Here is a 12,263-nt window from a genome sequence, read left to right as displayed (position 1 = left end):
TAATAGAATTGTACCCACATTAAATTTCTGAAATTTTTTTAAGAGATAAAGTCTCACTCTGTCACCCAGGCTGGAGTGCAGTGGTGCAATCATGGCTCACTGCTTCCTGGAACTCGTGGGCTCCAGCAATCCTCCTGCCTCAGCCTCCTGACTAGGTGGGACTATAGGCACACGCCACCATGCCTGGCTAATTTCTTTGACTTTTCTCTAGAGACCAGGTCCACCTAGGTTTCCCAGGCTGGTCTCAGACTTCTAGACTCAAGTGAACCTGAACCTCCCGCCTTGACCTCTCAAATTGCTGGGATTACAGGTGTGAGCCACCACACCCGGCCTAAATTTCTTATGTGCCATGGGACTGCAAAACATCATTATTAGGGGCAGCTGGATGGAAGGTATAGGAGGACACTATAGTGCCTTTTCAATATTTCTGTCTAAAATCTAAAATCATTTCAACAGGAAACATTTATTTCAAAATGTGAAGGTGGTTATCCTTCCATGAGTTTAAAGTACAAAGGCAGGCTCACAGTGTCGTCAGAATTCAGAACGATGGTCGTGGGGCTGGGGGTGTTGGGAGGGGCTGGGCATGGTTGGCTTTGTGATCTGGGGTCTGGTGTGTTCCATCTCTGAATGTCTCTCGAGCTGCACTCTTTCTTAATACATTCTCATAAGTTTAACAAAAAATAAAACGAGGAGGCGAAGCTTGCTTGGGTTGTTAAGCCTAGGGAAATTATCCAGCCATGAGCCCTGGCCCAGATGCTTCTAGAAGCCTGGAGGGAACTGAGAACTTTCCAAGTGGAGGCCGCAGAGGCAAGGCCCTGAGGTGGGAGCACACTGCTGTTCGTCCCTAGCTCTGAAGGGGGTGCCCTGGTCGGAATCAGTGCTGGGTGCACTGCAGGGCCGGGAAGTCCATGCCCACGTTGTGGCTCAGTGCAGTGCAAGCCGATCTCACCCGCTCCGCAGGGTGTTCAGCCTGCCAGCAGGTGGCCAGCTGGTCATCCTGGGATATGGCACGGACCCAGCAGCTCTGTCTGAAATCATAACAGCGGAACCAAGGGTCCCCTACGTCCAGGTCCGTTGGGAGGTGGGGCATGGAGTTCCAGTGCAGGAATCTCCAGGAACCCTGAGGTCCTCCCTGAGCCAGGGCCGGGCTGGGCACACCCTGAGTGCCCACAGGGTAGGTGTCTTCCCAGACAGCCCCACCAGGACAGGGTGTGGAAGAACGAGGTGCCCGTGGCGGGGAAGCTGACCAAATGGGCCGCGGGAACCGGGCTGGTGGGCCTGGAGGGGCCTGCCTGTCCCCCTTGCAGAGGGTCTTCCCGCCACGTGAAGCCGGCACAGGCCTGGATGCCGACGACCCTTGCTCGGGTTTGGCTGAAAGGAAAACAGACGCGGTCAGCATCTCCAGTGAGCCCACGCAGGCCTTTCCGGGCTGGGCCCCACCTGCCTGCGTCTCTGGAGTCCTCGGGGTCTCTGTGTGGCCCCCGTGGCCTGACACTGAGGACACGCCTGTAGTCTGCTGATCCCAGAGGGAGGGGTGCGTGCTGCCTGGCGTGGGGAAGCTGTCGTGGCATGGCGGGTGGCTCCTGGGACTGCCCCCAGGGTTCAGACTGGCTGGGGGCTTCCTGCCACACACCTTCGTCCCAGGGCTGTTGGGCCTGGGATACGGCCCCCAGTCAGAACTCAGGTGGGAGGGGCCTTGGATGTCACCCAGCCCCTTGCCACCTCACGTGGGGACCCGTCTCCGCAGTGGGTGATTGGGCCCGGATGTGGGTCACCCTCTGCCCTCCTGGGCTGCCCAGTCCATGCCAGGACTGACCGTTCCCACTTCTGGCTGAACTCTTAGCTCTGGCTCTGGGCCCGGGGTCCCGCCTGTGCCCTCTCCCTGAATGCTCTGTGGGTCAGGGACACCGATTCCCTTGTCTCTTGGCTCAAGGCTTGTTGTCCTGGCAACCTTGGAGGAGCGTGCAGGAGTGAGGGGCCTCTGCTGCTCTCTGAGGCTGTGGGTGCTTGCAGGGAGGGGCGGGGCCTCCCACAAATGGGTCTGGGCTCGTCTAGTAACTTGGAGGGCCCTGCGAGGGGGAGACGGAGACATCGCAGAAGGTGGGAGGGGGCTTGTTGGAGGGTCTTGCCCACATCCCCCTCCTGCGTGCACAGCATGTCCAGTATACACGCACTGAGCGCCTGCCCTGAGGACCGGTGGGCCTCCTGTACTTTCTTAGAGTCCGGGAGGAAGAGGAGGAAGAAAAGGTGAAGAGGAAGGCCCAGGTAGTAGGGTTGCGGGTCCCGGGCACTCCCCTACTATTGACTACCCCAGAGGGTGACATGGGAGGGGACGTGGCACTGGAGCCCACCTGGGGGTGGCAGGTCCCCCTGCTTTCTTGTTAGTTTCTTCACAGAGGCCCTAAGATGCTTGAGCACAGTGTCATCATCCCTGGCCCAGGTATCAACGAACCTGTTCCAAAAACGTGCCCACGGGCCACACCTGGACGTCTTCGTGAGGCGCTCTAGGGACAGGGTGGATATCAGGCCAGGGGAGTTACCTGGGAATGGTCACAGCTCATACCCCGTGGCCACTTCAGTCTCCCACTGGGCGGTGCCGGATCCTTTTGTGGCCACCCCAGGCGTCCAGATATACACAGGAGACTGTGGCTGGGGGGCGATCTGGACAGGGAAGTGCTCACCACACTCTCGACTTTCATCTGGGTCATGTGGGGGATGGGCTCGGTGTCACAGTGTCCTGCCCAGCCCACCTGGCCAGACCTCCCTCTGGGCCAGAACAGAGGATCATGAGGACAGTGTGAGGAAGCTGCCCTCGGGCCAGTCGGGCTCTGACCCCAGGGCTCCCCAGGCCCCGCTGGGCACACGTAGACTTACTCTGCTGAACCTTAAAGGCGATTCTTGTTATCGGCATCAACGCCTGTTCGCCTTCTACCAGATACACGTCCCACAGGCGCAGGGTGAGCCCGAGAGAGATCTGTGGGGACAGCAGGTGTGAAAGAACCTGGTCCTTCCAGGCTGGGGCTGGTGGCTCGAGCTGCGCACACTGGGGCTTCAGTCTCCAGAGTCAGTGACCTTCCTTCCCCATGAGGGTCGCCTGAGCCCTCCAGGACACTGGGTCAGACAAGGTCTTGAAGCTCCTCATGGGGGGCACTCATTTGAGTGGGGATGTGGCTCCTGGAGAGAGGGGCTTGCCCAGGGCTTGAGGCTTCCCTGAGCCCTCTCAAGTCGGGTCCTGGCCCAGTCTGCCCATGAGGCTGGGCCTGAGCCCCAGCCACTGCCCTGGGATGACCCCTCTTGGGCAGAGGGTTTTGCTTGTGTGTCCTTTGGGGACCCGCCTGAGCTTCCTGTGGGCTGGGAGTGAGCCAGACCCCCGGGCTGGGGAAGCAGGGCACTGCAGGGCAAGGAGGGTCCCTGAGCCAGGGTCTCCCTATGCCTCCTTACCCCGTCAATCAATATCCGGATGAGGCAGCCTAAGGACGAACACTGCCCACATAGATCTTTCTTGTCCTGTTGGAAGCAACAGAGATGCTCAGGCCACTGGGCTGCCCTAAAAACCTCCCTCTTCCAGGGCCTCTGAAGACCCTTCCCCTAGTGCAGAACACTGGGCGGTGTCCAGAGCTCCCCACAACACTGTCACCTTCCCACACTCCTGGTGGACACGCTGCCCTTTGCCCTGCTCTGCGGGAGCTGGGCCCCCATCCCTGTGCCTCTGTCTCCTCCAGGGCAGGAAAGGAAACCAACTCCCAGCCCATGGAGAACCCGACGTGCCAGGTCAGGCCCTGGCTGGGACTCCGCCAGTCACCAGCCCCACGAGGGGCTCCAGCCCCCCTGCTCCTACAGCCCCACGGGAGGCAGGGCCTCTGGGAAGAGCTGAGGGGACCATAAACTCACCTGATGCCACATGGTCTTGGGTTGTGACGTGGCTACCACATGCTCCTGTTGGTCTTGGAGCCCCTGGACGGTCCCGCCATTTGGGCTGTGAAATCCTGAGAAGCCCCCAGCCCATCGTGAAATCAGAGCCTTCCCCCAAGATGTGGAGCCATCAGCTGCAAGAGCTGGGCAGCTGGAGAGGCCCCCAAACCCCAAGGCCTCCCACCCTCCCATCTGGTGACCCCAACATGCGGCCTTTACCCTGGGGAGGTGGGGCGGGAACATTCCCTGGAGCCTGGCTGGAGGTTCCCCTGGAGGCCTCCTGGGCCAGGGTGCAAAAAGGGCAAGCCTGACTTTCAGGCCACCACAGGGCGGCCAGAACTGGGTGGGTGCTGGGCTTCCTGGTCATCTCCTGGTAGTCGGGTCGGGCCAGGGAACAGGGGATGGGGAGATGCTGCCACCTGGGCTTGGTCGGCCCATTCGTGGGCACCGATGGCAGCAGGAGCCCGGGCAGCTGGAGGGCAGGAGGACTCTCAGGGAGGGGAGAGTCAGCTGCACAGAATCAGAGCCGGAGGGCGTGGCTCCAGGACACAGAGGGTGGCCACGGGGAGGATGAGATGCCCTCTGCTGATGGGGATGAGAGGAGTCTGATTTGGGCTTTGGGGGTCAGCCGTAGACTCCTGTGGGACCCTCAGCAGAGACATCCTAAAGTCTCCCAACAAGCTGGCGACACAAGGAGGGTGCCTTGGCTGAAAGCTGTGATCACCTGGCCAGGGTGGCCATCCCCAGGTCTGGCTGCAGGAGGTCCCCGGGGCAGCTGTTCACTTACCCTGCAGGGAGTGCCTCTCACTGGCCAGCAGCTGCACCAGTGCCCAGAATGCATCCTCCTCAGGAAGATAAAGGAGGAACAAGGCGGCGATGTGGCTCAGGTCCCTGCAGTAGCCCACCTCCTGCAAGAGCCAGAGTCACCATGGAAGGACATCAGCTGGGAGGGCTGAGGTCACCTGGGAGGACTCATATCATTGGAGAGGGCAGAGGTGACTGGAGAGGCTTCCTCTGAAGGAGAGGCTTCCTCAGGATGCACATTCATTTCATGACAAGAGCCAAGTCCATCGGGCACTTCAGCACCTTGTCCAAAATGTCTGCTGATAGCACCATCCTGTGTGCGATGCTGCCAAGCTCCTGGGCTTTGGGGCAGCCCCAGGAGGAGGGCGTCATTTCTTGTTCTGAGAAGTGGTGGTCAGGCCCAGGTGACACCAGGAGTCCAGGCCCTGACTCCTTTGTGTATCAGCTTGACCCCTTGAGACCACCCCCTTCCTTGGAGGTTTATGCCAGCGGTGAGCTGACATCCTACCTCTTATATCCTGGTGGGTCACAAATACTAATTTTAAAAGAAGCAACGACACCCCCACCAGACACCCACTCCTGTGAATATGGAAATATGGCCCGGGAACCTCACTGCCGGGAATACTCACCAGGTTATACTCCTCATACGCCAGGAGGATGTAAAGTAGTTCCCGCTGCCTAGGAAACAGAGAAAGGGGGCTTTGGTTTGTTTTGTGCAGATGTTGTTAATTTCACTTTGTCTACAAAGCCTAACAGCAAATCCCATTTCAGGTTCAGATGATTCACCAGATAAGCAGTGAGCTCTTCAGGGCCTGAGACTCTTGAAGAAATGTTTCAGTAAAATCCACATCTGTGACATGCAAATAGCCCAGTTGTACAGTGACTTGCCTGATCCTTTTCACTCTGAATGATTTTTTTTTTTTTCAGTTTGCACACACGCCAGTTCAGTCTGTGGGTGTACAGTTCCTCCACGGTTCCAAACCAATGTGCAGAGTCTCCCGGCCACCGCTCCAGCCCCTCCTGGGGCGACTCCTTCATCCTCCAAGTCTCCAGGGTGGCCCCTATGCACCAGCCTCTCCCCGATCCGTCAGCCCCTGGCCACCCAGACTGCTTCTCGGTCCCTGTGGTTTGGCCTTTTCCAGAATGGCCTAGGAATGGGAATCCTACTGTGGTAGCTTATTGGGTCTGGCTTCTGTCCCTCAGCAAAATGCATCTAGGATCCACCCACGTTCGTGCGGGCATCACTGGCTCGTTCCCTTTTCTCACTGGGTCTTCCGTTTGAAGGGAGGACCAGCCTTGCTCTCCCCATTCCCGTGTCGAAGGCTGTCCCCGAAGGCTCCGTGTGTGAGTGACGAGGAGTCAAGCAGTGAACCTGGCATGCAGGTTTCATGTGGATGTCAGTTTCCAAATCAGTGGGTTCAATATCTGTGACACTTTGGGGATGTGTGGTTCAAGTCCATCGAGCTTTGTGAGCCACTGCCCAACTGGCTGCCAACGTGGCTGTGCCATGTCATGTTCCCAGCAGACCTGGATGAGAGTTTCCAGGACCCCTAATTCTCCCAGCATTTGGTGCTGTCACTGTTGCCTGGAGGGGCTCATGGGCCCTCTATCCTGCCACCCTCCCGTGGGTCCTACCATGGGTCCCCATGGGTCAGGGAGAGCACCTTTCACCATTGTGCATGATTTTGTTTGCTGCCTTCCATCTCCTCAGGATCCTCCTGGGTTCTGGCTCCACATGTTCCAGTCTGGCCCAGGGCTTGGAACCAGGGAGGTGCTCGGTTCATGGTGCCGGCTGCTCCCTGGGCCAGGAGAGCTCTTGGCAGCTGTGTCATCCCTCCTGGGTGACCCTGGCTTCTGCGCCGGGGAAGCCCCCATCCCTCTCATTCACCCCATCTCTGCTGGGACCCTGTGGCTCCCGTAGGCTTACTTGGTTCCGTATCGATCCCTGAAGAATATATGCCTCCTTAATGTCCCGCTTACATCCAGGTCCATCTGCTGGATGTGTTCAGATGACCTCTTGCCCTTCTCCTTCATGATCTGTAGGGCAGGGCCAAGAGGAGGAAGCAGTCTCAGAACAGATGGAAGACTCCCTGCCCCCAGTGGCAGTCAGCCCACAGTCAGCACTTCGGGAAGGAAGGACAGAAGGAAGGTTTCCTTCTGCAGAAAGCTGCATTTTGGCTTGTTACTGAAGCCAGGGAGGGTCACCAGAGCTGAGTTTGTCTGTGGTGACTGTGTCACCATCTGTGCCCAGGGTGTTCATCTGACCTTCACCCCCAGCTCCCCAGGGTGGTCTTGACGTTCCCTCCAGCTGGAGACCTGGGCCCCTGACACGGCCTGTCCTGTTTGTTGTGCTCTGGCTGAGCGTACCTGGTATCTTCCGGGGTTTTTCAACTTCATTTCCTCAATGTTCAGGAGGACTGACCACATCGGGCCCCGGATGTTCATGGGAATTCCCTGGTACGCTCGATCTATGAGCTGTGGGCAGAAAACAATCTGGTGTCACAGGCCACGGGGTGACCCCAGTGAGGACCAGAGCCCGGGGATTCTGGAAATTGTCGGTTTTGGCCCCATGATTCCTCAGTAGAGGTGAGATCAAGCTGGGACAGGGTCTCCCTTCCCAGGACTGAAAGAGTGGATGGACACTCAGAGTCGAAACTCTGATCTGAACCTTTTCCTTCCTTCAGGTCACCAGGGCATCCCTAGCCTTGAGCTCCGGGTAGTCCCAGCCCTAGATTCAGATTCCCTCCCAGCAAGGTGACGCTTGCACAAATAGGCAGGAAATCTGGCGACCAGGCCTGCAGTCCTCTGGGTGAGGACAGTGTGCCACCCACCCTCTGAGAGGCTGACGGTGCCAGGCCACAGCCATGGGTGCCTGTCCCCTGTCTCTGCAGAGAGTGCTTCCTCCCTCCACACATTACCTTCCTGCTGTTTTTGTAGGTGTCCCACTCTCCCAGCATTTTCACCCACTTGCTCTTTCGGCTGATCTCCCGCCGAATTTGCTGTCAAATGAGGCATGTTGGAGTTAGCGGAGCTGCCAGGCTTCCCAGAGCCGCCCGCGGATGCTGGGTCTTGGGCTCTGGAGCCCTGGTGGGAGCCAGCTGGAAGGAGCCAGGGAAGGGCAGACCTCAAGGGCTGAGAGCCTTTGAGCAAATGAGCACCAGTGGGCTGGCTTTGGGACCCCGGGATGTAGCATCCTCAGGCCACAGCCACACAAGTCTTAGGTCCCAGCCTCTAGGTGGGGTCCTGACACAAGGGCGCAGCCACCCCCAAGCCAGGACTGTGGTTCTCCTTTTGGAATTTTATCAAACTGCCAAAGTTAACAGCAACCTGGGGTCAGGTCCAGCAGGGACTGCTGCCCCTCCTAGTGACAGCGCGTTGCCCTCACCCGCCACCGCTCAGGCCAGCTGCTTCCTCTGCCTCACTGACCACCCGCCCAGTCCCTACGTCCCTGGACCAGCCCCTCCATGCATCAGTCTCTTACCTTCGCCTCCCGCGCAGTCAGAGGAGGCAGCTCCGTCTCACTGTAAGGCAACCCAGGCAGAGCTGAGGAACTGCACGGGGCCTGAAGCGGCCCCAGCCTGGGTGCCGACCCCCAGAAAGGACTGGCTCTGTCCCTTTCCAGCTCAGGGCTCAGCCCAGGAGAAGGCACAGGGAAGGGAGGACAAGGGCCTTCCTGTGGGGCTGACTCCCAGGAGGGGCAGGACCTGGGAGAAGAAGGAGTGTAGGGACAGCCTGGCCGGGGTTACTGGGGCCCCTGGCGTGGGGGGCGGACAGGCTGCCCAATGGGGCTGCCCGTCCTGGACTCGAGGTGGTGCTTTCTGCTGGAGCTGAGAAAGGTTAGCCCTGAGATGTGATGGGGGCCGCCCAGGGTGGGCGACCAGGCCCTGACAGGAGTCCCTCAGGGAGTGACCACATCACCCCGCCAGGGTCAAGGGAGCCTGCCCTGAGACCTGCCCGGTGTACTCTGGGTGCACCAGGGGCCCATCCCACTTGACAGCCCCAAGGCCCTTGCAGGTTCTGACCTCCCAGCATCTACCTGCCTCTCCCTGCACCCGAGCCACACACCCTGCGTTTCAGAAGTGGCATGGCTCATCAGCTCCCTCCCACCCTACCTCCCCAGGGATCCTCTGTCTCTCCATCCTGTGATCCCTGAGGGCTGGGCTCCTGGCTGGGCTCCTCTTACCCGGCCCCAGATCCCTTCCCAGCACCAGACCCAGGGTCTTTAGCCGCAAGCCCTGCTGCCTCCCTGGCCTCACCGTGAGATGCCCAGAACGGGGCCCTGCCCATCTTCTCCCCCATTCTCCTAGGGCTACAGCCCCCATTGTCACCATGCCTTTTCCCCTCACGGGACAGTGAGGGCTGTAGCTCTAGGGGAATGGGGGAGAACAGGGGCAGGTGGGCCCTCAGAGACCTGCTGGACAACAGCCCTGAGGCTGGGCCAGGCATCCCCTCACCCTGTGGCCATAACCCTTGGATCTCACCGGGGTTGTCTCCAAGTAGACAGGGCCAGACCTTCAGGCTGCCCCGCTCCTCTTGTGCTCACTTGCCGACAGAACTGCTGAGCGCCCAGGGGCCTGACCTAGCCCAGTCTCCATTCCCACCGGCTCCCTAGATGGGCCCCACACCTCTGGCCTAACAACAACCTCGAGCTGGACCTGCAGGGGAGTCAGGGAGGAGTTCTGTCCCTGGAAAGGAGGTTGACCCGACCTGGTGAGACATGTCCTGCATCAGAAAGGCCTTTCTAAAAGCAAACCCATCCCTGAGCTGAGACAGGTGCTTTAGGGGTGAGGGGAGTGCAGAGGACTCACTGTACAATCCCCAAATGATCGACGTTGTTGTTGTAGCTTCGAAAAGGCTTAGGCCCCTTGTCCTCTGGCAGCCCAGCTCGGTGTCCCTGTAGCCCAGAGGGAGCCTTGGTGAGGGGTCCAAGGTAAAGGGTGCAAGGGCCTGGGGGCATTGGCCACCCGTCCCTGCCCTGTGCTCCTAGCGAGCCCAGGACCCTTTGACCAGGGCACACTGGAAGAGCCCTCCCTCCAAGAAGCAGACTGACTTGTACCTTTTCGTATTTCATAATGATGTCCTCTCGCTCTTGTGCCCACCAGCTACCCGCGACCTCTACCACGTCCATCCTGTGAGACAAAATTGTCTAAAGGTTACACTTTAGGCTTCGGAGAACACCTGAACCGCTCTCGTCGGGCTCCCAGATGCTGGCTGGCTGCGTAACCCCCATTCCACCGCCGCCCCCAGGTAAAAAGGGGCCAGACCCAGTGGCCCACAGCTGCTCGAGTCTCTGGAGTCTCAAGTCCCAAGCAGGGGTGGGCATCTTCCCAAGGACTTGAGTACAGTGGGACCTAGACAGAGAATCCTGTTGTCCCCCAATGCCATGAAATGGGGACACACCGGCCCCAGCAGGTTGAATGGTTTCCACCTGCCAAGGGTGAAGGGCCCATGATGGGCTATTCCAGGGATGTGGAGGCAGACTGGGGTCAGCGACCAGAGGTCTCTGTGCAATCGGCCTCCTGGGATGCTCAGGGCCTCAGAGATGCCCAGTTTCCTACAGGGAACAAGATCTCTCCTGACTGCTCGGTTCAACTCCGCTCATCACTTTGGCTACCGTGGCTCTTCAGTCTGAACAGTGAAGCCACTTTAGGAATAACGCCTGTTGAGCAGGAGGGTATTGGGTTTGGGGGATGAGAAAGATCTATTGTACGCATGGAAACCATGTCTCTCGCAGCGGGACTGTGGAGTCCACCATTCTGAGCCGTCCCAACAGGAGGAGGCTTCATTTTCCTGGGTCACTGAGGAAGAACAGTGGGTCCTTGGTCCTGGAGAACACCTGGATGGACCGTCCCTCCTGGGAATACTCGAGGCAAAAGGAGGGTGAGGCCTCAAGAGGACCACACAGAGCAAGAAATGCCTGGGGAGAACCCTAGTGCCCGGACCCCTTTGAACAGAAGGGAAGATAGTCTCCCCTCAGCCAGCCCTCCAGGGCTCCTTCATTTTCCACAGCTGCCCAAGGGCAGCAGGCTCCCCCGGACAAGGGACCATGTGTGTTCAGTGGGGCCCACAGCGACCATCGGGACCCAGCTTAGGGCACAGAGGTGTTCTGAGGACTGTCAGTGGATCTATACCAGTGGATCTATACCAGTGGCTCTGCCAGGACCAGGCTCTGCCCCATCGGGATCGGAAACCTGGGCAGATTTGGGATCTAGGGCAGGGAGGTCACAGGGTTCAGGCCTGAATTCCAGCACAGCACACGGCAGGGCTGAGAGCAAAACTCAGGGTCATGTCCGGATTCCCAGGCCGGTTACTGCCTCTCTGACCCCAGACGTCTCATCTGTCGAATGGGGACATTTGGGAACAGCACCCACTCTACGAAGCCACCATGGAGACGAAAGAGCCAATCGTCTACACGGGCAGTGTAGAACGGGCGCCTGGTGAGTGCTCAGGGATGACCCTCCTCGGTAGCTGCCCCACAGAGGCCAACACCGCCCGCACCGTAGCCACTGTCCCCAAGTCCGCCTGGAGGGAAGAGAGCAGGTCACGCTCACCTGATTCTGATGAATCAGCTGGCCTGGGTCATGCCTCTCAGGGAGAAAACCTTTGAGTCCACAGAGCTGCTCACAGATACCACTGCCTGTGTGTAACTGCTGTAGAACACTGAGGCAGGCCAGAGCGCGGATAGGTGTTAAGCACCAGTGACATTCTGAGGTCATGGCACGCATCACAATGGGGCCTTGCCCGGGTCAGCAGCGCCCAGAGTCAGGGTCCTCCACTGCCTGAGGCGTCAACATGCCTGCCTGCAATGTGTTTGTGCACGTGCGTGCACACGTGTATGTGGCTAAACACGTCTCTGCACATGTGTGTTGCTTCTCTGGCCAGGCCCGGCTGCCCCACTCATGTGTGCACCCAGTTCCTCATCACTGTCACCCTCGAAGCCCAGGGCCAGCATCAGAGCATCCATGGCTGCTCCCTAACCTCAGCCCTCCCTGCCCAGGGTGGTCCTGGGATACACATAGGGGTGGAGGGAAGTGACTGCTGCTGCTGCTGGATCTCAGAATACAAAAGCTAATACTATTACCTAATGGTCTTTTTAGTGTCTCTAATGGTATCGCTTTTTCATTTCTGATATTTTAACTGGGTATTTCTCTCCATGACCCTTGGATATTCTAGCTAGAGGATCCTGTGAGGAAAGTGCCGGGCACACAGTAGGGGCTCACTCTTCTAGACATGTTATCTAAAACCTGGTTCATCTGTCCTTCCATGCAGGGCCTAGGGGATGCCAAATTCCAGGGTCCAGAAAGAGCTTGGGATAAAATGAAACTTCAAGGGGACGGCTTTGACCTGGGCTGAGTCTGCCTGTGCCATCCAACTGGAGTCTCAAGTCCTGAGGCAGGACGTCCAGATGCCCCAGTGCAGGGTCCTCCTGATCAACACCTGCTCCCCTGTACTCATTAGCAACCTCACCCACCCTATTCTCAAAGCACACTTGGCTCTCATATCCAGGAGCTCTGCATCTGTAGATTCAGCAACAGCAGATGGAAAAT

The 12,263-nt window shown here is 58.6% G+C and overlaps 1 protein-coding gene across 3 annotated transcripts; it reads right to left on the bottom strand.

The window, feature by feature from the left end:
- Window positions 1-441: 441 nt before the first annotated feature.
- On the bottom strand, window positions 442-12,248 carry LOC117976571 (TBC1 domain family member 3G-like). 3 transcript variants are annotated; one of them, XM_063599297.1, is made up of 15 exons: window positions 11,268-12,248; window positions 9,773-9,845; window positions 9,525-9,610; window positions 8,198-8,237; window positions 7,635-7,715; window positions 7,084-7,191; window positions 6,644-6,753; window positions 5,346-5,394; window positions 4,700-4,820; window positions 3,892-3,986; window positions 3,442-3,507; window positions 2,875-2,974; window positions 2,352-2,504; window positions 940-1,371; window positions 583-896 (listed from the first exon to the last, which is right to left on the bottom strand). In XM_063599297.1, the coding sequence occupies exons 2-15, from the start codon at window positions 9,842-9,844 to the stop codon at window positions 760-762; spliced, it is 1,650 nt and encodes a 549-aa protein (XP_063455367.1). In that variant the 5' UTR covers window position 9,845; window positions 11,268-12,248; the 3' UTR covers window positions 583-759. The 3 variants fall into 3 exon arrangements, with proteins under 3 accessions (XP_054957647.2, XP_054957645.2, XP_063455367.1); XM_055101670.2 differs by having other exon boundaries at window positions 446-1,371; XM_055101672.2 differs by lacking the exon at window positions 2,352-2,504 and having other exon boundaries at window positions 442-1,371.
- Window positions 12,249-12,263: the final 15 nt, after the last annotated feature.

The sequence above is a fragment of the Pan paniscus genome, chromosome 19, assembly GCF_029289425.2.
Source record: "Pan paniscus chromosome 19, NHGRI_mPanPan1-v2.0_pri, whole genome shotgun sequence".
NCBI lineage: Eukaryota > Metazoa > Chordata > Mammalia > Primates > Hominidae > Pan > Pan paniscus.
Note: the sequence above shows the minus strand (reverse complement) of the source record. Positions and strands in the feature narration are given on the sequence as shown.